Here is a 27,657-nt window from a genome sequence, read left to right as displayed (position 1 = left end):
ACGCAAAAATAAAATTTTAATTATCTTTAATACGTAAAAAGTTATGGCGCTTTTTACGCAATTTTAAAACACTTTTAAAGTTATAGGGTTGCATAGTTTTCGAAATTTCAATAAAAGGATGTCATTTCTCATGATTGTGAACCTTCTTTTACGTGTTTACAAAATTTAGTCCAAATCGGTGACTATGGGACTATGGAGGGTGATAGAGAAAAACTAGCTAAGATAAAAATACACTAAAATCAGTGGAATTGGTTTTAAAAGCTTTTACAAACCTTCATTTCGTTGGCCTGTGTAATTGGCCCAATCCCTATTCCGAAAATTTACTTCATCTGTACAACATACATATGATTTCATGGTGGGAATATGGGATACGACATAGCCAAATACATATAACACTTTTGTTGTGTGTTTTATTGTTACTTAAAACGTAATTTTACGTTGCTAAAGGTGGTTAGGGTTTAGTTAACATAACATATTTTTAATATAGAATACATACCGTGACAATTTCAAGCATTTCTTGTCGTGATATGTAGCCATTTCCATCTAAGTCATACATAGAAAAGGCCCATTTAAGTTTTTGTTCCAATTTTCCCCTTGAAGTTACACTAAGAGCACAAAGAAACTCTCTAAAGTCGATAGTACCATCACCATTAGCGTCAAATGTGCGAAAAACATGTTCGGCAAACTGTAATTAATAAAACATTTAAAATTCATAAATCAATATTTTCCAAAATATTATCTGTTGATGACAAATAATGGTTAAACAGTAAAATACAACAAAGGAACGAAAGAACCTATTAAACTGAAATTTAGCACAGATACATACATGCATATATGGGCAATTTCGTGTCAAGTGACCTAACTTTAAAAATCGATGTTTTCCGGATGAAATTTGCACCAATGTTAGCAATATAGGATAGTAGGCCAGACACAAATTTTCAGCTCTATCGCTTAAAAACTGCCGGACTTGGAGGGGGTCAAAGTTGGACATTTTGGATTTTATTTAAATGAGTGTAACTTTTCACCTATTGGTCCAAGCAAAAATTGTCCAAAGGAGTTCAGATAGCTATTTCTTCATTCTTTCAAAAAAAAAAAAAAAACAATTTAGTTTTTTTTAAATAATTTTTACCCTTATCCTTCGTGAGAAGGGTACATATAAGTTTGTCATTCCGTTTGTAATTTCCAAAATATAATTTACCTACACTATAAAGTATATATATTCTGAATTCTTATAGATAGCGGAGTCGATTAAGGCTGATGTCAGAGTGCCTACAAGCGATGCGAAGCTTTGCGCTACAAACTTTTGCTTGTGTTTTCTAGCATCAAGCTTCGCTTTCACTCTGACATGACACATAGGAAAACACAAGGAAAGGTTTTTAGCGCAAAGCTTCACATTGCTTGTAGCAGGCACTCTGACATCAGCCTAAGCCATGTCCGTCTGTCTGTCTGTTGAAATTAGTTTTCTGAAGACCCCAGATATCTTCGGGATCCAAATCTTCAATAATTCTATCAGACATGCTTTCGAGAAGTTTCCTATTTAAAATCAGCAAAATCCGTCCATAAACAACAGAGATACGTATAAGCAAAAACCCGGACAACCTCTGAAAATTTCATAAAAAAGACAATTTTTTCATACTTGGATAAATAAGCAACAACAAAAATACTGCTTATTAGAGTGCTCCAAAAAAACGAAGTTGCGAATTTTGACCGTAAACTTTAAAAGTTATTGCAAATTCCCCTGTCCATTAACGTGCCCCACAGCATATGAATTCGAAATGTGACAAAAAAAAAATACTTTTTTTGGAATATATTTTAACAAAAACATTTTGTTACTTAAAATATATCTATAGTTACTCGAATATTAGTTTTTGCCCTTATAAGATAACCCAAATTTCTTCTCAGCTATGGTCAAAAAAGTTTGATTTTTTCAACGGCCGTTTCAAATCTGCAATTTCAGTTTTTTTGTATCTCCCCATGAGAAGATATCATGGGGATTTATGGTCAATAGATAAGAGACTCGATTTCGGGAAAATCGATTTTTTTGTAATATTTTAGAGAATACGAATTAATTCTTTACTGGTGCATATTTTAAATAAAATATATATCCGAAGTTTTATTAAAATCGGACATTCTTAACACACAAACTGTAGAGATCAAAGGTCAAATTTTGCAATATTTGGGAATTCTTAGTGTACCATATCGAAATAATATTTATTTGTCGGCCATCTTTACCAAAAAATTCGACGTCATATTCCATGCGCGACTTCTGATATCTCGGATCCTTCCCCTAAATCTAAAATTGTGGCTGTACTGCAATAAAGTACATTAAATTATATGAACTATTAGATTTTAAAATGCTCACTTTTATGCATAAACACCTATTTTATAGATATTTAAAAATGTTCAAGTGTTTATCAACCGTTCTCACAACAAACAATTAATTTTCCAGAAAAAACAGTCGATTTTTTTTAAATGGACTATACAAACAGTTCAAACTATGTATGTATATCCTACAGCAATATAGTGGTTTAGCTATGTCCGTCCGACTGTCCGTCCATGTAAACCTTGTAATCAAACTGCAAGTCGCAATTTTCCAGATAATTTGATGAAAATAGGCTCAAATATTTCATTTTACCAAAGGTTGTTTGAAAATGGATTAAATCGGTGCTCTTAACTATGGCTTGTCGTTATTTCCCTCTTAAACACTACCATTATGATGAAATTCTACATATCTAACTCCTATATGAACATAAATCGCTCCACTAAATATTGATAGGATCGGTCTATAATTGATCCTATCTCCCGACTAATATTTTTTTATTAGTTTTTATTTCAAGAACTTCTTTAAAAATATATACTATTTAAGAAAAGTTAATATATCATTAAATAAATGTATTAACTCTTTAATTTTTCATCGATTTTTATAAAATAAAATGTTTAGTTTTTATGTACCTATGTGATTTTGTTATAAATTGAAAAATTAAATGCTGAATAAAATTATCTTTCTTGTGTTAAGATAGGGGTAGGATGCAATTTTAGTATTGTGAATTGAAAAAATAGTTTTCGACCATATCCCTAGCAAATTAATTGTTTGTAGTTAGATTGTTTGTAGTTAAATACCTGTAAAATAGCTGTTTATGTATAAAAGTGAGCATTTTAGAAGCTAATAGCTCATATAATGAAATATAATTTATTCCAGTATAGAGATATCAGTATAGAGATATCAGAAGTCGCGCATTGAATATGACGTCGAATTAAAAAATGGTCTAAGAGTGAACATTTTAGAAGCTAATAGCTCATATAATGAAATATAATTTATTTCAGTATAGCCACAATTTTAGATTTTGGGGAAGGATCCGACATATCAGAAGTCACGCATAGAATATGACGTCGAATTAAAAAATTGTCTAAGAGTGAAATATTGCTACAGTCAAGCCATAAATATTGATATATTATATGTTACGATCGGACTTAAAATGGCGACGTTATATATAAAAAACAAAAAGGGCGGTATTTCTAGGCGTGGCAAAAAAATATTTTTTATATTTTTGGAAATGTTATTAACATAATTTAATCGCAGGGGGTGACTGACTCAACTTTTTTTTTTCGACCCACCCTAATATCCCTTCTTATCTACAATTAACTGCTTTTTTCATTTTTAGATTTAAATGAATTATTAATCCAAAAAACCGTTAAATGTCAGCTACCGGTTGATGTATAATGTCCCCAATTTAAATTAGCAGCTTAGGTGTGCTTAATCTATTTTTGTTGTGAAAGAAACCCGCGTATTCAGTCCACGAAAGGCCTTGATAAAATTGTTTTGATGCATACCAATTTTATACTGATAAAATTCAGTATTTAAAATTTGTTTATAATGCGAAAATTCGCTAATGTAAAAAATTAAAAATTTGAAATTTTTTTGTATTCGCTCTAACATCTTTGCATGCTAATATTTTATCGCGGCTTTAGGATTTCAACATGTAAAATTTAAAAGTATTTCGATCACGCGATATTTTGGGTATATTGGAAAATCCCTTTTTTCGAAACTTTCACGTTTATTTTTCCAATATTTAAGCTTCTCCCAGAGTGATATCTTCAAGAGCACATATTAGAGATATACATCAAACGACGCGTAATTACTTTGTCTACTTTTTCTTATTTCTAAATTTTGCATACCCGAGGAGCCGCAAATATTCTATCCAAAAAACTGCAAATTTTGGAAAATCGTATAAATTTGGTTTCAAAACATTCAAAATACAACAATATATATATATATATATATATATATATATATATATATATATATATATATATATATATATATATATATATATAGATATATAGATATATAGATATATATATATATAGATATATATATATATATATATATATATATATATATATATATATATATATATATATATATATATATATATATATATATGTCATCTGCTCAAAATAATAGATACACCTAAATGTATTTTTTTTAAACGTAGAACAATAATAGTCTATTGTAAAATTATAAAACAAATTCATGCGATTTTATTAAAGTTGAAAGGAAAGTAAAAAACAAACACAAAATATTTAAATATTAATAATAAATATTATAAAGTAAATTAAATTTCTTAAATTTCGAAAAATTTGGTGCTCATAATAATAGATACATTTTTAAAAATTCTTATTAAACAAAAGCTTATAAATTTTTTCTTACAAAAAGTAGTTAAGTATTAAAGTAAAACTAGTATCCAGTATATCCACCTTTGTTTTGTAAAACTTTCTCCACTCTTCTGGGTATACTGGATATCAACTTCCGACACTTCTCCAATGGAATTTCGTACCATATTTTTTGCGTTTTCTCCCACAAATCATCTTTATTTTTGAAAACTTCCTTCGAAAGCCTTATCTTAAATTCACTCCACAAATTTTCAATTGGGTTTAAATCAGGGGATTGGCTGGGCCAGCTTAAAACACGTACATTATTCTCCAGGAACCAGTTTTTGACCAATCTTGAACTATGTTTTGGGTCATTATCCTGCTGGAATGTCCATATTAATGGCATATTTTCCGATGCATATGGAAGCATTACGTTTTCCAATATGTCTCTATACCCACTTGCGTTCATTGTATCTTCTATTCGGTATATCGGACCAACACCGTTCCATGAAAAGCAACCCCAAACCATTATGTTTCCTCCGCCATGTTTTACCGTCTTTTTTGTAAATTTAATGTGGAATTCTTTTCCTTTTGGACGGCGTACATTTCTTTGGCAGTCGTTTCCGAACAAATTTATTTTTGTTTCGTCGCTCCATAAAATATTTCTCCATTTTTTTTCGCCTTCACACCCATTGTATGTGCTCTTTAGCAAATTCTAAGCTCGTCTTGATATTTTTTTGGCGCATTGGTGGCACTTTTCTGGCAATTCTTCCGGGCAATTTACCTTGTAAAAGACGACGACGAACTGTTTGTGGACTGATTTCATTACATAACTCCGCAGAAATAGCTTTCGATGATATGAAAGGGTCTTTTTTAACCATTAGGACGATCCGTCTATCTGTTTCTGGACTTGTTTTTTTTGGTCTACAGCGAGTTTCCCTTTTTTGTTTTTTGGATAAAGCATTTTGGACAAAATGTAATGATCTTCCTATGCTCTTTGCTATTTCTCGCAATGATTTTCCTTGATTTCTCATTGTTTGAACAATTTTTTTCTCATCTTCAGAACAATGATGATTTCGTCCCATTTTCTTCAAAAAAGTCCTATTTTTTATAAAATTGTTGCTAAAATTTAAATTACACTTACCGTTTCACGTAAAAAGAAACAAAAAATTGCACAAAGATAAAATTTAATATAAACAAATTACAAATTACTGATGTGTATCTATTTTTATGAGCAAACAATTTTTTGTAATTCAAATAAATTCGTTTTTTTAAATCAACATGAAAACAAACAGTTGCCAGCTTTTTGGCCTAAATGACATTGCCAGATAGAACTTTTAACAATATGATGTATTCATAACGCTTGAGTGGAAATTTTTTATGTTACCGTCATTTAAATGGTTTCCAGTTAGGTGTATCTATTATTTTGAGCAGATGTTATATATATATATATATATATATATATATATATATATGTAAAACAGACTGTTTGTGTGTTTGTTTGTTACGCTTTCACGGCAAAACTACTGAACAGCCAATAGGTCTAACCCCAAGAGGAACAATAGACTATATATAGGATCTTGATAGGATGTCACGCCCCTTTTTACGCCCACTTTTTGTAAAACTATTATTACACCAATTTTGCAATCACAATATGCAAAAACTACTAAACCGATTAACCTGAAATTTTGCATGCGGATAGGTATAAGCTTGGAAAGAACTATAGGCTATATATAAGAACTGGATCCGATGCCACGCCTCTTTCTACGCTCACTCTTTATAAAAATATCCTTACCTATATCCCATCCTATAATTATATGAAAGAGAAATTCTGTTTGTTACGCTTTCACGGACAAACTGCTGAACTGATTTTCATTAAATTTAGAACACTAATAGTTCTATTCTGAAGTGGAACAATAGGATATATAAAATCATGATTTCACGTCACGATTCTTCTTATGATCACTCTTTCCTATATATTTGTTATAGCAAATTTTCATTTGAGACTTACAGAAAACTACTGAACCGATTTACATGAAATTTGGTATACCGATCTCAGGATCTGGATCGGACGCCACGCCCCTTTTTACACCAACTTTTTGTAAAATAATTATTAAACCAAATTTACGTTCAGGCATACAAAAAACTACTGAGCCGATTTTCATGAAATCTGTTATAATAAATGTTGTGGAATGAACAGTACGACACATTACATCTTCAAAACCTATAATATATAATAATAAATATATATGAGACTTTTTTTACTCTATCATTACATAACTAATAAACTTATTATCATAAAATGTTGCATGTAATAGGAATAAATACACCTATACCACTAATTTCGGGCCTGTTATACCTGTTAACTGTTTAAAAATTTACTTTAAATAACTATCAATTCGAGAAAAAATAATGATCCGTAATCACTCATATTTATCATACAAAAATATAAGATTTAAATTTATTGTTAAATCGAGATAACAACAAAAATCTGCAATAAGTTAAAAAAAAAAACATTTTTTAAATGCAGCTCAAATCTAAAAAACCATGATATGTATTTGACTACTCATTAGAGTGTCCTGAAAGACAGAACTTTTGCAAATCTTATATAGGTATACCTCTGAAACGATGCATATAAAGCATTGTTCATATAAAATATAGATGAATTCATCTTTCAATATCTTTTTATACTTTTAGAAAATTATGTATGTAGTACCGTATTTATTCCAAGCTTTTCAAATTAAATAATGATTTTGAATAATTCCAGCACACATTTTCCATTTACATTAACAAATTCCGAAATTTTTTAATTAGAGGAAGATGTGAATATTTTAATAAGTAAAATTATTTGGTAACTTTTTTGTATATCTAACGATATTTGATCTTTAAACCTTTATTTCTTCGGATTTTTTAAGTGTGGATGCATAAAAGCTAATTAATAAAAATAATATTTTTAAACATACTTCTTTATAAATGGATGTATTTTTGAGAAACAAAGACGAAAAACGGTTGTTTTACTATTTAATGAACAACTCAAAATTGTTTGTCAAATTAAAAGTAGTTTTGTTTTCTCTGTCAATATTCGAGGATTCTTCACATTTTCCTAGGGCAGAAAAAAACGTAATTTTGTTCTTTTTAAAGGAATTTGAAATCAAAGAGCCCAAATTTTTCATGATTTTGTGCAGAATTTCTCATAATCGTTTCAGAGTTTTTTTCAATTGCATGTACTTTTTCAAACAGCAAAAAATCGCTTGAAATATTATATAAAAACCGAAGACTTTTGCCTCTACACCAGGGGCACTACAATTCAAAGTACAAGGTACAAAGTAAATAAAACAAATCATTTGAAAGTGTCTTTAGTTCCCTACAAGTGATTGAAAATGCTGATTTCAGTATAATTTCTAAAAAAAGTTTTTTAAGTTTTTTACAAATTAGTCAAAATTTCCTAATTTAAGCTCATTTTAAACTTCTAAACTTTTTTAGTCCAGAAACTGACTTTAAGGATTAAAAAAAGGCAGAAAAATAAAATAACTATTTTTTCGTTATAAGATAAATTTTGATATCTATTTATATATATCACAATAAAGTTCAAGTTATTACTAAATGGCCAAATTTGAGCAAAACCTGAAAAAAATCGATATTTTCCCCTTGTAAACGCACTTGAAAACTTCAGAGCCGTTGCGGCACCTGTTATCCAGTTAATCTCAAAAATAAATATACAGAAATACTGACGATTGGTTTTATTGGTTTTATCAAAAAACAAAAACGTAACACATTTATTTATTATTCACTACTTTTTCAAGGGTTATTTTAGTTATTTGAGTTCTAATTTAAGGTGAAGTTAAATAGGTGCAAAATTTAATCTTGAAATTTGGGCCGATTGACTCTGGAAATAATTAGTAGAGCAGTTTTTCTGATTTCTACGAAATTTTTTTCCACTTAGGCCCCAGATTTTGGATCTTTTGGCCATTGAACCTTCCAAATGATGCATTAGAAATAGAATTTTTAACTCCTGAAAAGAGCTCTTGTTTTGAAATTAATGAGATATGCTTGGATTTGGCCATTTTGAATACAGTACGTTCCTATAATCCGAAATTTAATTCCGATTTCTTAAACTTGAAAAATTGAATAATTATATATATTTCCTTTAATTTAATCAGGTTTTTCAAATCCTCCGATTTCCAAAGTATACAATAATGCTACCAATCATATGGATCGGACATTTACTTTGTTCTAGCAACAAATTAAGACGTATCCGTGTTCCAAATTGTTCAATTCGTATTCATACCACTAATTGTGCCTGATTTAATATAAAAATCTTACTATTTTGGACAATAACCAATTTCAGAACCGATATGAAGTGTAAGTTATTGACATGGTCACCATTTGACGATTATTGGTAGTATTTAGAAGTTTGTAATGGATGATTGGAACCAAAAAACTTGTTTTAATTAATGGATACTAGTACAAATATTACTCATTTCGCATTTTAAGAAATAAATTTTAGGAAATAGCCATTAAATATCGAATATGAACTCTATACTATGTTAAAAACTCATTCAAATGAATTTCCGATGCTTGACGATGATGGATTAAGGGAATATGAACGAATTCGTAATGGCACTAATGATGACATAAACACACTTTTGTAGTCTGCTAATGTCCGACTTCCACAAGCTTGTTTGTATTCTGGAAGTGCTGATAAACCGTCACATCCTCACTTACACATTAAGACAACATCACAGTTATGAATTTTCCTTAGTTTGTCTTCTGAAAAGTCTGACACAATTCTTGATGCTGTGTTTTCGAGCAAAGATGATATATCAATACAAGCTTCCACATCATTAACAGCAATAGGTGATGGTAGGATAGTTTGTTTTTTTTTCCTGGATCGCCTTGTATGATGGTAATATATTGTGTCCTTTTTCATGCAGAGCTTTCCTTAATATTTGGTACTTATTTCGACTGAGACCCAGTTCCAATATAAGCGCTATTGCTTCCTCTTCAGTAAAATTTGATTATGATGTTGGAGTTGGTATACTTTCCACAATTCGCTTAAGTCGTTTTGGTGATGCATTAGGAAGAATAGTTGCAATATGTACGGCATCCATAGGTTGGTTTTCCTTTTTCAGCATTTCGTTAAATGTATCAGCAATTTCCTCATTTGAGATTGAAAAAAGTTTTTGTGAGACCCTCTTTTTTTTTGACCTTGAACATAAGTCTTCGTATGACTTGCAAGGCGCTCCTGTTGATGTGTTGTAAGTTGAGATTTCCGTAGTAGTTTCCATCCAACTACAAAATTTTAATCGAAATTTCTTTTGATTTCCATCCACAGACTTACTTTTTACATCAAAAAGTTTTAAAAAGTTTTCAATTTTTGATATGCCTGTTTTGTCTACTTTTCTACTATATGTAGTTTTTATATAATTTGAAATGTCTTCAATTCTTTCTGGCCCTTTTGAAGATACACTCCATAAAACGGAACACAACTCTTCGTACTTTAATGTAATCTTCATTGTAGATTTATTAAATATGGTACTTAAAATCTGAGAAGTTTACTTATATACCAATTCTTGTCATTTCCGATACAGGTATTCCAAAGTAAAAAAATACGAATTGTCTACCTATTAACATTTAGGACTATATTACTATAACCTGTAATTCAGTCATTGATATTTCTTATTAGTGAATGAATCGAAATTATCATTACCTGTATATTTTTACCTATATGATCATAAACGAAACAGAACGAAATGATCTGTCGAAAAAATTTAGGTAAAAAATAGTTATAAATTTCTGAAAATTTAAGCATAATAGGACCTTTCAATTATAAGAATAAGCAAACAAATAGAAAATAGGTAAATATAAGATTTAAATATGTTCTGTCATAAATGAACATATTTTTGAATGTAATTGAGATATTGGCTTGAAAATTTTTGTAAAGAATCGAGAATTTCCATATCTAACTAAAAAAAGATATTAAGGGATAAATATAGACTTAATTGTTGTAGCTATCTGCGGCCCTATTAAAATTTTGATATAAATCATAGTTTTAGAAATTAAACAAATATGCAAAATATGACAAAATCTTTATTTATGAATAAAACTCAATGAAATTTTCAACGCTTGTTAAATTTGTCATTTCAAATAAGAAAATGCAAAAAAAATTGAAAAGGTCAAAGGGCATCCCGCAATTCCCAAAAATAGGAATGAAAATCCCAAAAATGGGATTTTTTACATTTTTGCCCATAGGGTCCACATTTCTTTCAGGGCTGGGAAAATACTTTTGGAGTAAATATAAAACATATTGAGGTTTCCAAAACTGCTTTCAGTTTTCTGATCCCAGGTTTGGGATTTTAGAACATGTCGCCCAAAGTTGAAGTTTTGATAAAAAATAGGTCATATTCGGAAGGACGCAGTGGCAACATTTTCAAAAAATAGGACAAGTTTTTTACGCCAAAGCGTTCTGCGTAAAGATACATTTTAAAAAACTATAAAATTGTTATATGTTCTTAAAGAAAATTTTATTTTATTAATAAAAGAGTTAAGACACATTTTTGGCAAAAAAACGGCAAAAATCTAAAATTTTTTGAATTTTTAAATTAAAAAACGTATATTTTTGGATCTGTAAATGATATTGATCTGAAATTTTTTGTATATTATTGGAAATTTTGTTGTCTAACTAACAAGATTAACTAACAACAATTGAGTCCATTTGGTCCAAAATTACGCCCGGTATTCAAAAAAAGGCGGATCAAGGTGTGGTAAATTTTGTATCACTAAATTTTTAAATGCCTATAACTCGGATATTATAAGAGATAAGGAGTATGTCCAAGCATCTTCAAAACTTAAACTCGAATACTCCTTGGCTACGCTCACGCCAAATTTTATCGGATCAGCCGTTTAGAAATGCCAGATTTATTTCCAAAAAATTTCGATTCTGCCCCACTGTGTGCTGTGACACACGTTAATGGCCTGTTAAAAAAACTGTAAAAGTTTTCAAGCAATTTTTGTGTTTCATATCCTTCCGAAATGCTTACTCTTTGCACGTTACGATTCCTTCACAATAAAGTTCAAAATTTATTACTAAATAGCCAAATTTGATAATAGCCATACAAGCTTGAAGCACTCTAATAAATAAATAAATAAATAAATATATATATATATATATATATATATATATATATATATATATATATATATATATATATATATAGATATATATATATAGTACTTCAACGATACTATGTGTCGACATTGTCTAACATCTGAGAAGTACAATTATCTTCTCGTGAATAATTTTTAGCAAAAGCCGCCAAAGTTATAGCGGTTTAAAGTTTAGGTAAGAAGGGCAGCCACTCAATCAAATATGAGTGGCTCACATGGGTCCACCTAGTTGCGGTCCCGTTGTGTTACCCTAGTGGTCGTAGGAGTTCAATTGATTTTTACTCTCTACTTCCACTTTTAAACCATCCAGTTTGATTTACAAAGTTTAGGATATTCTTTACACATATCCCAGATAGCTCATCCAGACAAGATAAAGCAGCAAGGTCGAAACATTGTTCTCTGCTTTCATTGAATGATGGGCAATAACAGAGAAGGTGAGGTATTGTTTCCTCTTCCTCCTCATTATTACAACTTCTACAGTAGTCATTATATTCGAGACCCATTCTTCTGGCGTGATTGCCAATAGTACAGTGTCCCGTTATGACCGATACCAGAACTCTTATCAGTTCCCTTCGAAAGCTTAATAGTAAGCTTGACCATGGAGCATCGTATAGAGGCCAAATTGACCTCGAGTTGAGACAGGTGGTTTCACTGAACCATCTGATTTGAGCCATATCATATAGTTCAGTCTGAACCAGTAGCTTACAGTTAGTAAGAGAGATAGCAGTAAATGCGTCGATTTCATCGTCCCCTCTCATCGCACCATTCCTGGCAAGTTCGTCAGCTATACAGTTTCCCCGACAATTACTATGTCCAGGAACCCATATTAGCGTTATCCTAGAATGTCTCGCTATCTCATTCAAAGATACCCGGCATTCTCCGGTTAACCTAGATGTCGTAAAGACACCCGCTAGATTTCTGATCGCAGCTTTGCTGTCCGTATATATACATATATCACCCGATATTTGATAATACCTCAGCCTATTGGCGACTTGTTTAATAGCAGATATCTCTGCCTGTAAAATACTACAATAATTAGGTAGCCTAAAAGAGGATTTGATTCCAAATCTTTCAATGTAAAAGCCACCAACCACTCTTCCACTCCTCTTGGAGCCGTCAGTGAAAACATTTGTTACACCATCAGTTGAGTGTGACTCGTGTACTGAATTCCTATTGGGAATTCGGATGTGAAAGCGTCTGTCTGGTTTCGCAACGCAATAGTTTACATTAAGATGCAAGGACTCGAAGTGTTTAATTATTCGTGAGTGCCCTACACCTCTACTACAGGACCACGAACCACACGCGTTTAGTCTGATTTCAGAATTAAGGGCTAGTTGAATCGCCATCAGGTCAGCTGGTAACCAATTCATTATGGTTAGCAGGGCCTTTGTTGGCGTCGTCCTCATTGCTCCCGTGATCAGGATTGCAATATTTCGTAAGGTTCGATGGCTGCACAATGAGAAGCGATTTCCAATGCCTGCCACCATACAATAACACCATAGAATAGTATGGGCTTAACAACTGCTTTGAAGATCCAGTTGATACCTTTAGGGCTGATGCTCTAGTTTGAACCAACTGCCCTCTTGCAAGTGTAAATAGCTATAATACACTCGACTTGCTAAGCAAATTAAGAGCAGATTCCATGCAGTTTGATATAGTATCCAGGAATTTGCCAGATACCACTACCGCGACATCATCAGCATAAGCGACAGTCTTAATTTTCCTTTTATCCAGTTCATTTAGTAAGGAGTTCATAGCCACATTCCATAGTAGGGGCGATAGGACTCCCCCCTGCGGTGTGCCACGACTAGCAAGTCTTGAGACATTGACTCCGCCCATCGTTGCACTTATGACCCTATTACTCAGAAGTTTTTTAATAAGCTGCTGAGTTTGATGATCAACCCCTAGTCCATCAAGTGCGTCTATAATGGCATAGGGTTCAACATTGTTAAAGGCACCTTCGATGTCAAGGAATATATATATATATATATATATATATATATATATATATATATATATATATATATATATATATATATATATATATTTATTTATTTATTTATTTATTAGAGTGCTTCAAGCTTGTATGGCTATTATCAAATTTGGCTATTTAGTAATAAATTTTGAACTTTATTGTGAAGGAATCGTAACGTGCAAAGAGTAAGCATTTCGGAAAGATATGAAACACAAAAATTGCTTGAAAACTTTTACAGTTTTTTTAACAGGCCATTAACGTGTGTCACAGCACACAGTGGGGCAGAATCGAAATTTTTTGGAAATAAATCTGGCATTTCTAAACGGCTGATCCGATAAAATTTGGCGTGAGCGTAGCCAAGGAGTATTCGAGTTTAAGTTTTGAAGATGCTTGGACATACTCCTTATCTCTTATAATATCCGAGTTATAGGCATTTAAAAATTTAGTGATACAAAATTTACCACATCTTGATCCGCCTTTTTTTGAATACCGGGCGTAATTTTGGACCAAATGGACTCAATTGTTGTTAGTTAATCTTGTTAGTTAGACAACAAAATTTCCAATAATATACAAAAAATTTCAGATCAATATCATTTACAGATCCAAAAATATACGTTTTTTAATTTAAAAATTCAAAAAATTTTAGATTTTTGCCGTTTTTTTGCCAAAAATGTGTCTTAACTCTTTTATTAATAAAATAAAATTTTCTTTAAGAACATATAACAATTTTATAGTTTTTTAAAATGTATCTTTACGCAGAACGCTTTGGCGTAAAAAACTTGTCCTATTTTTTGAAAATGTTGCCACTGCGTCCTTCCGAATATGACCTATTTTTTATCAAAACTTCAACTTTGGGCGACATGTTCTAAAATCCCAAACCTGGGATCAGAAAACTGAAAGCAGTTTTGGAAACCTCAATATGTTTTATATTTACTCCAAAAGTATTTTCCCAGCCCTGAAAGAAATGTGGACCCTATGGGCAAAAATGTAAAAAATCCCATTTTTGGGATTTTCATTCCTATTTTTGGGAATTGCGGGATGCCCTTTGACCTTTTCAATTTTTTTTGCATTTTCTTATTTGAAATGACAAATTTAACAAGCGTTGAAAATTTCATTGAGTTTTATTCATAAATAAAGATTTTGTCATATTTTGCATATTTGTTTAATTTCTAAAACTATGATTTATATCAAAATTTTAATAGGGCCGCAGATAGCTACAACAATTAAGTCTATATTTATCCCTTAATATCTTTTTTTAGTTAGATATGGAAATTCTCGATTCTTTACAAAAATTTTCAAGCCAATATCTCAATTACATTCAAAAATATGTTCATTTATGACAGAACATATTTAAATCTTATATTTACCTATTTTCTATTTGTTTGCTTATCCTTATAATTGAAAGGTCCTATTATGCTTAAATTTTCAGAAATTTATAACTATTTTTTACCTAAATTTTTTCGACAGATCATTTCGTTCTGTTTCGTTTATGATCATATAGGTAAAAATATACAGGTAATGATAATTTCGATTCATTCACTAATAAGAAATATCAATGACTGAATTACAGGTTATAGTAATATAGTCCTAGGTAGACAATTCGTATTTTTTTACTTTGGAATACCTGTATCGGAAATGACAAGAATTGGTATATAAGTAAACTTCTCAGATTTTAAGTACCATATTTAATAAATCTACAATGAAGATTACATTAAAGTACGAAGAGTTGTGTTCCGTTTTATGGAGTGTATCTTCAAAAGGGCCAGAAAGAATTAAAGACATTTCAAATTATATAAAAACTACATATAGTAGAAAAGTAGACAAAACAGGCATATCAAAAATTGAAAACTTTTTGATGTAAAAAGTAAGTCTGTGGATGGAAATCAAAAGAAATTTCGATTAAAATTTTGTAGTTGGATGGAAACTACTACGGAAATTTCAACTTACAACACATCAACAGGAGCGCCTTGCAATTCATACGAAGACTTATGTTCAAGGTCAAAAAAAAGAGGGTCACACAAAAACTTTTTTCAATCTCAAATGAGGAAATTGCTGATACATTTAACGAAATGCTGAAAAAGGAAAACCAACCTATGGATGCCGTACATATTGCAACTATTCTTCCTAATGCATCACCAAAACGACTTAAGCGAATTGTGGAAAGTATACCAACTCCAACATCATAATCAAATTTTACTGAAGAGGAAGCAATAGCGCTTATGTTGGAACTGGGTCTCAGTCGAAATAAGTACCAAATATTAAGGAAAGCTCTGCATGAAAAAGGACACAATATATTACCATCATACAAGGCGATCCAGGAAAAAAAACAAACTGTCCTACCATCACCTATTGCTGTTAATGATGTGGAAGCTTGTATTGATATATCATCTTTGCTCGAAAACACAGCATCAAGAATTGTGTCAGACTTTTCAGAAGACAAACTAAGGAAAATTCATAACTGTGATGTTGTCTTAATGTGTAAGTGAGGATGTGACGGTTTATCAGCACTTCCAGAATACAAACAAGCTTGTGGAAGTCGGACATTAGCAGACTACAAAAGTGTATTTATGTCATCATTAGTGCCATTACGAATTCGTTCATATTCCCTTAATACATCATCGTCAAGCATCGGAAATTCATTTGAAGATATATGGATCAATACAACTCCGGGTTCAAAAAATGTTTGTAGACCCATTGGATTTGAATATATAAAGGAGTCAAAAAAAAACAAAAAAAGATTTAGTGAAATATTTAAAAGATGAAATAAATGCACTGGAGCCCATTTGCATAAAAATAAAGGAATTCTCTATTAACGTATCATATCAGCTAAGCTTAACAATGATTGATGGAAAGGTCAGCAATGCCATAACAGAAACTTCTTCCTTTTGGAGATGCTCAATATGTAATGAGAAAAAGTCGCAATTCTCAAATATAAACAAAAGCAGAAGTATTAATGAAGAAGTCCTGTCTTTCGGAATTTCACCACTTCATGCCAGAATACGATTTTTGGATTACTTTTTACACATAGACCTCAAATATAGAAGTGTGGCAGAGAATCTTACTAAATCAACAAAAAATAATGAAGAATTGAAAGAACTGAGAGCTGCGGAAAAAAGCAGAATCCAAGAAGAATTTAAAGTTCAGATGGGATGAAACATCGACAAACCACTTCCAAGTTGCGGTAGTACAAATGACGGTAATACGGCGAGAAGGTTTTTTCGTGATTTTGAAATTATTTCAAAAATAACTGGAATCGACAGTTAACACTATTTTAATGGCACTGAATAGTAAACATAAAATTAATGGAAATCGATTTGGGGAATATACATCTGAAATTTCTAAATTACTTGTATCTCTGTATCCATGGAGGGAACTAACACCAACAGTACACAAAGTATTGTGTCATGGTCAAATAATAATTGAATCGAATATTCTTCCACTTGGAGAGTTAACAGAAGAAGCCCAGGAAGCGAGGAATCGAGATTTTAAGCATGTTCAACTATTCAGCTCAAGAAAATGCTCCAGGCAATCACAGAATGAAGATATTTTTAATAGTTTACTTCTATCTTCTGATCCTGTTCTTTCAACTATGCGAAAAAGATGGATTTGTTATGAAACTCTATCATCTCAAAACAAGGAAGATTTAAAGGACTTGTATTACTTTCTGGATATGTATACCGATATGACAGATTATTTTATAGAAAATAAGTAGTGTTAGGAATTAACTATATAAGTAGGTTGTAAGAATTAATTGTATTATGTTTAAGATAAACAGTTCAAATAAAAAAAGCTATTATACTAACTGATGATATTGTATTAAATTGTGTTTTATATTTCGGTGGGCTGGAAAGGTGGTTTGTGTGGGGTGATTTAGGTGTTGTTGTGCGTGGCTCATAATAAAATTATAATTTTTTTATTGTATATACAATGTTATAGTCTTTAATAAAATAATTAACTAAATAATTTTTAAAAATTGTCCAAATATTTTATTCAACACCAAATGTATGTTCTGTCATACTTAATACTAAAATATGAAAAAGATGAAATTAAAGGACACAGGTTTAAATGAACATATTTTTGTAATTGAGATATTGGCATGCAATTTTTTGTAAAGGGTCGAGAATTTCCATATCTAACTAAAAAATGATATTAAGGGATAAATAAGGACTAAATTGTTGTAGCTATCTGCGACCCTATTAAAATTTTGATATAAATCATAGTTTTAGAAATTTAACAAATATGTAATATAAGACAAAATTTTTATTTATGAACAAAACTCAATGAAATTGTCATTTCAAATAAGAAAATGCAAAAAAAAAAAATTGAAAAGGTCAAAGGGCATCCCGCAATTCCCAAAAATAGGAATGAAAATCCCAAAAATGGGATTTTTTACATTTTTGCCCATAGGGTCCACATTTCTTTCAGGGCTGGGAAAATACTTTTGGAGTAAATATAAAACATATTGAGGTTTCCAAAACTGCTTTCAGTTTTCTGATCCCAGCTTTGGGATTTTAGAACATGTCGCCCAAAGTTGAAGTTTTGATAAAAAAATAGGTCATATTCGGAAGGACGCAGTGGCAACATTTTCAAAAAATAGGACAAGTTTTTTACGCCAAAGCGTTCTGCGTAAAGATACCTTTTAGAAAACTATAAAATTGTTATATGTTCTTAAAGAAAATTTTATTTTATTAATAAAAGAGTTAAGACACATTTTTGGCAAAAAAACGGCAAAAATCTAAAATTTTTTGAATTTTTAAATTAAAATAACGTATATTTTTGGATCTGTAAATGATATTGATCTGAAATTTTTTGTATATTATTGGAAATTTTGTTGTCTAACTAACAAGGTATGGTAAATTTTGTATCACTAAATTTTTAAATGACTATGATTCGGATATTATAAGAGATAAGTAGTATGCATGTTTTTTCAAGATCTCGTCGAGCGCTTTCAGAAAATATAAAAATCTTTGTATTTGGATGAAAAACAAAAAAATGGCACGAGTTTAAAAATTTTACATGTCGTAGGTACCCTACTTTGAGCAGCCTCAGCGCCGTCCCTGGGGCATCTGCGGGGTTCATCTTCAAAACTTAAACTCGAATACTCCTTGGCTACGCTCACGCCAAATATTATACCGATCGGATCAGCCGTTTAGAAATGCCAGATTTATTTCCAAAAAATTTCGATTCTGCCCCACTGTGCAGCACATAAATTCGAAATGTGACAAAAAAAATTACTTTTTTGGGATATATTCCAGAAAATCATTTTGTTACTTAAAATATATCTATAATTACTCGAATATTGGTTTTCGGCCTTATAAAATAACGCTAACTCGTTCTATGGTCAAAAAAGTTTTGCATTACAAGATTCTTCAATTCGGATAACTGACAAGGTCGTGTGTTTCTGTGTTTCTTTACAAGTCCTATGGAAAACATGACTACACTCGTTAATTATTAAACAGGCCTGACCCTCACTCATCGATTACAAATCTGACATACCGATGGTTCCATAAGGAAGGTATAATAGTCACATATCTCTTCTTGATTTAATATATTCACAGCTCTGCGCCCTATTTGCTATCAAAAGTTAGTGAATAAAAGGCCGGATGGGGGTTCGTGTCTTATTTCCTAACTTTTGCAATCCAGACATTGCTCTTATTATAGACTCCCGTAAAATTTAATTGAAAAACTATGAAAAACTAATATAGTAAATTGTTCTGGTCGGTGTACTCAATCATATGATTTAGTTGAACAAAAACGTCCCAGACAATCTAACTTTGTTTGTGTTGCAACATCAGCACTAACTCTTCTCTTCAACAAACATGGCCACAGCCTTAAATTATTATCGGATCTTTACTAACATTTTACGGGATATATATATATATATATATATATATATATATATATATATATATATATATATACTAATATATAATATATATATATATATATATATATATATATATATATATATATATATATATATATATATATCCCGTAAAATTTAATATTACATTTTTTTTTTGAAATCTACTATTCTACAAAACAAAAATTTAGAGCAACTTTGTTTGTGTTGCAACATCAGCCCTAACTCTTCTCTTCAACAAACATGGCGACAGCCTTAAATTATTATCGGGCCTTTACAAAAAGGGTATGTTATATATATATAATATTGGTTTTTGGCCTTATAAGATAACGCTAACTCGTTCTATGGTCAAAAAAGTTGAAATCTCCAATTTCAGTTTTTTTGAAACTTTGTTAAACAAATTTCAATATTTATAGGAGATCTCATGGGGTTTTAGGTCAATAGATAAGGCTATTAAACGGTAAAAATATTAGATCAATATTTCTTACAATTTAGCTGTACCTGCGATTTGAACTCGGCGGATTTCGGGAAAATCGCATTTTTTTTAATATTTTAGAGAATACGTATTAATTCTTAACTGTTGCACATATTACATAAAGTATTATCAGAGAAGTGTTAATGAAGAAGTCCTGTCTTTCGGAATTTCACCACTTCATGCCAGAATACGATTTTTGGATTACTTTTTACACATAGATAAAGATAAAAAAAGCTATTATACTAACTGATGATATTGTATTAAATTGTGTTTTATATTTCGGTGGGCGGGAAAGGTGGTTTGTGTGGGGTGATTTAGGTGTTGTTGTGGATGGCTCATAATAAAATTATAATTTTTTTATTGTATATACAATGTTATAGTCTTTAATAAAATAATTAACTAAATAATTTTTACAAATTGTCCAAATATTTTATTCAACACCAAATGTATGTTCTGTCATACTTAATACTAAAATATGAAAAAGGTGAAATTAAAGGACACAGGTTTAAATGAACATATTTTTGAATGATATTGGCATGAAATTTTTTGTAAAGGGTCGAGAATTTCCATATCTAACTAAAAAATGATATTAAGGGATAAATATGGACTAAATTGTTGTAGCTATCTGCGACCCTATTAAAATTTTGATATAAATCATAGTTTTAGAAATTTAACAAATATGTAATATAAGACAAAATCTTTATTTATGAACAAAACTCAATGAAATTGTCATTTCAAATAAGAAAATGCAAAAAAAAAATTGAAAAGGTCAAAGGGCATCCCGCAATTCCCAAAAATAGGAATGAAAATCCCAAAAATGAGATTTTTTACATTTTTGCCCATAGGGTCCACATTTCTTTCAGGGCTGGGAAAATACTTTTGGAGTAAATATAAAACATATTGAGGTTTCCAAAACTGCTTTCAGTTTTCTGATCCCAGCTTTGGGATTTTAGAACATGTCGCCCAAAGTTGAAGTTTTGATAAAAAAATAGGTCATATTCGGAAGGACGCAGTGGCAACATTTTCAAAAAATAGGACAAGTTTTTTACGCCAAAGCGTTCTGCGTAAAGATACCTTTTAGAAAACTATAAAATTGTTATATGTTCTTAAAGAAAATTTTATTTTATTAATAAAAGAGTTAAGACACATTTTTGGCAAAAAAACGGCAAAAATCTAAAATTTTTTGAATTTTTAAATTAAAATAACGTATATTTTTGGATCTGTAAATGATATTGATCTGAAATTTTTTGTATATTATTGGAAATTTTGTTGTCTAACTAACAAGGTATGGTAAATTTTGTATCACTAAATTTTTAAATGACTATAATTCGGATATTATAAGAGATAAGTAGTATGCATGTTTTTTCAAGATCTCGTCGAGCGCTTTCAGAAAATATAAAAATCTTTGTATTTGGATGAAAAACAAAAAAATGGCACGAGTTTAAAAATTTTACATGTCGTAGGTACCCTACTTTGAGCAGCCTCAGCGCCGTCCCTGGAGCATCTGCGGGGTTCATCTTCAAAACTTAAACTCGAATACGCTACGCTCACGCCAAATATTATACAGATCGGATCAGCCGTTTAGAAATGCCAGATTTATTTCCAAAAAATTTCGATTCTGCCTCACTGTGCAGCACATAAATTCGAAATGTGACAAAAAAAAAATTACTTTTTTTGGGATATATTCCAGAAAATCATTTTGTTACTTAAAATATATCTATAATTACTCGAATATTGGTTTTCGGCCTTATAAGATAACGCTAACTCGTTCTATGGTCAAAAAAGTTTTGCATTACAAGATTCTTCAATTCGGATAACTGACAAGGTCGTTTACAGATAAGACATTCAGATGAGGTGGCCAAATGTGTTTCTTTACAAGTCCTATGGAAAACATGACTACACTCGTTAATTATTAAACAGGCCTGACCCTCACTCATCGATTACAAATCTGACATACCGATGGTTCCATAAGGAAGGTATAATAGTCACATATCTCTTCTTGATTTAATATATTCACAGCTCTGCGCCCTAATTGCTATCAAAAGTTAGTGAATAAAAGGCCGGATGGGGGGTTCGTGTCTTATTTCCTGGATAGCAAAAGTTAGGAAATAAGACACGAACCCCCCATCCGGCGCAGAGCTGTGAATATATTAAATCAAGAAGAGATATGTGACTATTATACCTTCCTTATGGAACCATCGGTATGTCAGATTTGTAATCGATGAGTGAGGGTCAGGCCTGTTTAATAATTAACGAGTGTAGTCATGCTTTCCATAGGACTTGTAAAGAAACACATTTGGCCACCTCATCTGAATGTCTTATCTGTAAACGACCTTGTCAGTTATCCGAATTGAAGAATCTTGTAATGCAAAACTTTTTTGACCATAGAACGAGTTAGCGTTATCTTATAAGGCCGAAAACCAATATTCGAGTAATTATAGATATATTTTAAGTAACAAAATGATTTTCTGGAATATATCCCAAAAAAAGTAATTTTTTTTTTGTCACATTTCGAATTTATGTGCTGCAGAGTGGGGCAGAATCGAAATTTTTTGGAAATAAATCTGGCATTTCTAAACGGCTGATCCGATCGGTATAATATTTGGCGTGAGCGTAGCGTATTCGAGTTTAAGTTTTGAAGATGAACCCCGCAGATGCCCCAGGGACGGCGCTGAGGCTGCTCAAAGTAGGGTACCTACGACATGTAAAATTTTTAAACTCGTGCCATTTTTTTGTTTTTCATCCAAATACAAAGATTTTTATATTTTCTGAAAGCGCTCGGCGAGATCTTGAAAAAACATGCATACTACTTATCTCTTATAATATCCGAATTATAGTCATTTAAAAATTTAGTGATACAAAATTTACCATACCTTGGTCCGCCTTTTTTTGAATACCGGGCGTAATTTTGGACCAAATGGACTCAATTTTTTCTTGTTAGTTAGACAACAAAATTTCCAATAATATACAACAAATTTCAGATCAATATCATTTACAGATCCAAAAATATACGTTTTTTAATTTAAAAATTCAAAAAATTTTAGATTTTTGCCGTTTTTTTTGCCAAAAATGTGTCTTAACTCTTTTATTAATAAAATAAAATTTTCTTTAAGAACATATAACAATTTTATAGTTTTCTAAAAGGTATCTTTACGCAGAACGCTTTGGCGTAAAAAACTTGTCCTATTTTTGGAAAATGTTGCCACTGCGTCCTTCCGAATATGACCTATTTTTTTTATCAAAACTTCAACTTTGGGCGACATGTTCTAAAATCCCAAAGCTGGGATCAAAAAACTGAAAGCAGTTTTGGAAACCTCAATATGTTTTATATTTACTCCAAAAGTATTTTCCCAGCCCTGAAAGAAATGTGGACCCTATGGGCAAAAATGTAAAAAATCCCATTTTTGGGATTTTCATTCCTATTTTTGGGAATTGCGGGATGCCCTTTGACCTTTTCAATTTTTTTTTGCATTTTCTTATTTGAAATGACAATTTCATTGAGTTTTGTTCATAAATAAAGATTTTGTCTTATATTACATATTTGTTAAATTTCTAAAACTATGATTTATATCAAAATTTTAATAGGGTCGCAGATAGCTACAACAATTTAGTCCATATTTATCCCTTAATATCATTTTTTAGTTAGATATGGAAATTCTCGACCCTTTACAAAAAATTTCATGCCAATATCCTAATTACATTCAAAAATATGTTCATTTAAACCTGTGTCCTTTAATTTCATCTTTTTTCATATTTTAGTATTAAGTATGACAGAACATACATTTGGTGTTGAATAAAATATTTGGACAATTTTTAAAAATTATTTAGTTAATTATTTTATTAAAGACTATAGCATTGTATATACAATAAAAAAATTATAATTTTATTATGAGCCATCCACAACAACACCTAAATCACCCCACACAAACCACCTTTCCCGCCCACCGAAATATAAAACACAATTTAATACAATATCATCAGTTAGTATAATAGCTTTTTTTATCTTTATCTATGTGTAAAAAGTAATCCAAAAATCGTATTCTGGCATGAAGTGGTGAAATTCCGAAAGACAGGACTTCTTCATTAACACTTCTCTGATAATACTTTATGTAATATGTGCAACAGTAAAGAATTAATACGTATTCTCTAAAATATTAAAAAAATGCGATTTTCCCGAAATCCGCCGAGTTCAAATCGCAGGTACAGCTAAATTGTAAGAAATATTGATCTAATATTTTTACCGTTTAATAGCCTTATCTATTGACCTAAAACCCCATGAGATCTCCTATAAATATTGAAATTTGTTTAACAAAGTTTCAAAAAAACTGAAATTGGAGATTTGAAACGGCCATTGAAAAAATCAAACTTTTTTGACCATAGAACGAGTTAGCGTTATCTTATAAGGCCAAAAACCAATATTATATATATATAACATACCCTTTTTGTAAAGGCCCGATAATAATTTAAGGCTGTCGCTATGTTTGTTGAAGAGAAGAGTTAGTGCTGATGTTGCAACACAAACAAAGTTGGATTGTCTGGGACGTTTTGGGTCAACTAAATCATATGATTGTGTACACCGACCAGAACAACTTACTATATTAGTTTTTCATAGGAAATTTGTATTGGTTTTTCTTAATATATACATTATTAACTTTTTATTCAAACATAGTCTTTAGTTGTTTATGGGGTTATTTATGGTGAACTTTAAACTTTATTTGATAGCTCTCTTACAGGTTCATTACAATAAATGGCCCCCAACGTGGGGCCCGAATGAATGGCTAGTTCTTTCTGGCTCTAAATTTGTTTTGTAGAATAGTAGATTTCAAAAAAAAATTTAATATTAAAATATTTTTCATTGTAACAATATTTAGTATGGAATATCATTTGAGCCTTTTATGGAATTTTAGTTACCTGAAGTTTTAAGATGCGAGAAGACTAACTGATCAGATTACAAGTGATTTTTCCTTATTATATGGAGTACAATGAAAGACATTTTTATACCCTCCACCACCATCAGTGGTGATAGAGGGTATATATAACTTTGTCATTCCGTGTGTAACACCAAGAAATATTCATCTGAGACCCAACAAAGTATATATATTCTGGATCCTTATGAAATTCTGAGTCGATTTAGCTATGTCCGTCTGTCCGTCCGTCCGTCTGTCTGTCTGTCTGTGTAAAACACGCTCACGTTAAAACGAAGCAATATAATTTAACCAAATTCACCCAAAATATTCATTATTATCCGGTACAGTTTGGTATTGAAAATGAGCAAAATCGGTTCACATCGGGAAAATTTATGAATCAAAATTTAAAACAACTGCGAAAAAAATAAGCATTTTTTACACATTCTGATGTAATTTTCTCGAAAACTATGCAAGGTAATTTCATGAAAGTCATCATACATTCGTTTCTACACAAGATATTGATTCCTGCTGAAAATTGCCAAAATCGGTCCATAATTTCATATACCTCCCATACAAAAGTACATATTCCCGGAAAATGAGTTTTTTTGTTAATAACTTCCGTTAGAATGTTGATATCTTCACAAAATTTTACAAATTAAAATCTTATGTCAATAGAATTCATTGGGAGAAAACATTTTCTGGATCTGTCCATAATTGGACATAGCTCCCATACAAGGTCCCCTCCCGAAAATCACTTAAACGCGCATAACTCATTACTAAATTAAGATATCCATATAAAATTTGGAATAAGTATTGCTCATATGCACAAAAATATTACTGTGAAAGCTTTTCCGATCGGTCCATAATTGGTCATAGCTCCCACACAGGGTCCCCTCCCGAAAATCACTTAAAAGCACATAACTCATTACTAAATTAAGATATCCATATAAAATTTGGTACAAGTATTGCTCTCATATACAGAAATATTTTTCTGCAATTTTTTTGCGATCGGTCCATAATTGGTCATAGCTCCCATACAAGGACCCTTAACGAAAATCACTTAAACGCGCATAACTCATTACTTAATTAAGATATCCATATAAAATATGGAATAGGTATTGGAAATATGCACAGAAATATTACTATGAAATATTTTTCCGATCGGTCCATAATTGGTCATAGCTCCCATACAAGGTCCCCTCCCGAAAATCACTTAAACACACATAACTCATTACTAAATTAAAATATCCATATAAAGTTTGGTACAAGCATAGCTCTCACATATGGAAATATTACTATGCATTTTTTTCCGATCAGTCCATAATTTGTCATAGCTCTCTTACAAGGTCCCCTTCCGAAAATCACTTAAACGCACATAACTCATTACTAAATTAAGATATTCATATAAAATTTGATACAAGTATTGCTCACATATACAGAAATATTAGTATGGAAGTTTTTTCCGATCGGTCCATAATTGGTCACAGCTCCCATACAAGGTCACCTCCCGAAAATCACTTAAATGCACAATATTCATTGCCAAATAATGATATAGATACAGAATTTTGAAATTTTGTCTTTATATACATAATTGGTCCTAGCTCCCATACAAGGTCCTTTTACGAAAATCTATTAAACGCACATTACTCATTACCAAATAATGCTATTGATATAAAATTTGGCACAAATATTAGTTTGGTATACAAAAATTCTATTTCAAGATTTTTTCATGATCGGCCTATAACATGGGTGCGGTCGGTCCCATGCAAGTGTCCCTTCAGAAAATCACTTGAACACACATTACTTATTACTAAATTACGATATAGATACAAAATTTGACTGAAATATAGTTTTTATGTACAGAAATTTTGCTTAAAGAATACTAGGTCCTGTCCCTAAAAACAATTTGTGTAGAACAAAATTATATATATGTATTTTGAAAATCCTTAAATCTTTCACACACATGCATACATGTACATTATTAAATATCGTTAAAGCATATCTAAGGGCGCTATAAAAATATAAAAGAAAATGGGGTTTGTAATGTTCAACAAATCTTGGAATTGTAACAGATTTAAGCTGTTTAAATCTTGGTGTTTTTCTATTTAAGACATGAGAAAACTTATTTCTACAAATATTTGATCAATTAAAAAACTATTAATATACCCAGTAAAAACTTTCATTACCATGTAAGGAGTTAAAATGCGAAAATTTACTTACACAATAGCATTTTAAGTCATTATTTTAACAAGGTGATGTGATTGGAGGCAAGTACTTACCACATACGATTACAAGTAATTAGAAAAAGTAATCATTGAAATCGCATGAAAAAACGTATACAGCTTCTATATCTTCACTGGCAAGATGATTAACGAATTATAAAGTATTTATATAACACATTATTAGTAAGACCTTATAAAACTACTTCTATGTAATCCAGTCGATATGTAGAAGTCATTGAAAAGTATGTAGTTAGGTAAGTAATTACAATTGAAAGCCATTACCTAGTTTTTGCTGGGTAAAAGTAGCTGGTGAAGGGTATTTAAGATTCGGCTCAGCCGAATATAGCACTCTAGCTTGTTTTTATTACTAAGTTCTATAATAGACCAACATAGTT

General features: G+C 30.8%; 1 protein-coding gene across 1 annotated transcript in view; it reads right to left on the bottom strand.

Annotated features, from left to right (window-relative positions):
• Positions 1-27,657, bottom strand: part of LOC119601380 (neurocalcin homolog) — a 320,560-nt gene that overhangs the window by 159,447 nt on the left and 133,456 nt on the right. Inside the window, exon 4 of the mRNA XM_037952299.1 lies at positions 497-685. Within this exon, the coding sequence (XP_037808227.1) occupies positions 497-685 (189 nt within the window). The remainder of the gene's footprint in view (positions 1-496; positions 686-27,657) is intronic.

The sequence above is a fragment of the Lucilia sericata genome, unplaced genomic scaffold, assembly GCF_015586225.1.
Source record: "Lucilia sericata isolate MDLA Ls3-8-SP2 unplaced genomic scaffold, ASM1558622v1 Contig000160F_arrow, whole genome shotgun sequence".
NCBI lineage: Eukaryota > Metazoa > Arthropoda > Insecta > Diptera > Calliphoridae > Lucilia > Lucilia sericata.
The sequence above is the reverse complement of the archived record's forward strand: the minus strand, read 5'-3'. Positions and strand labels throughout refer to the sequence as shown.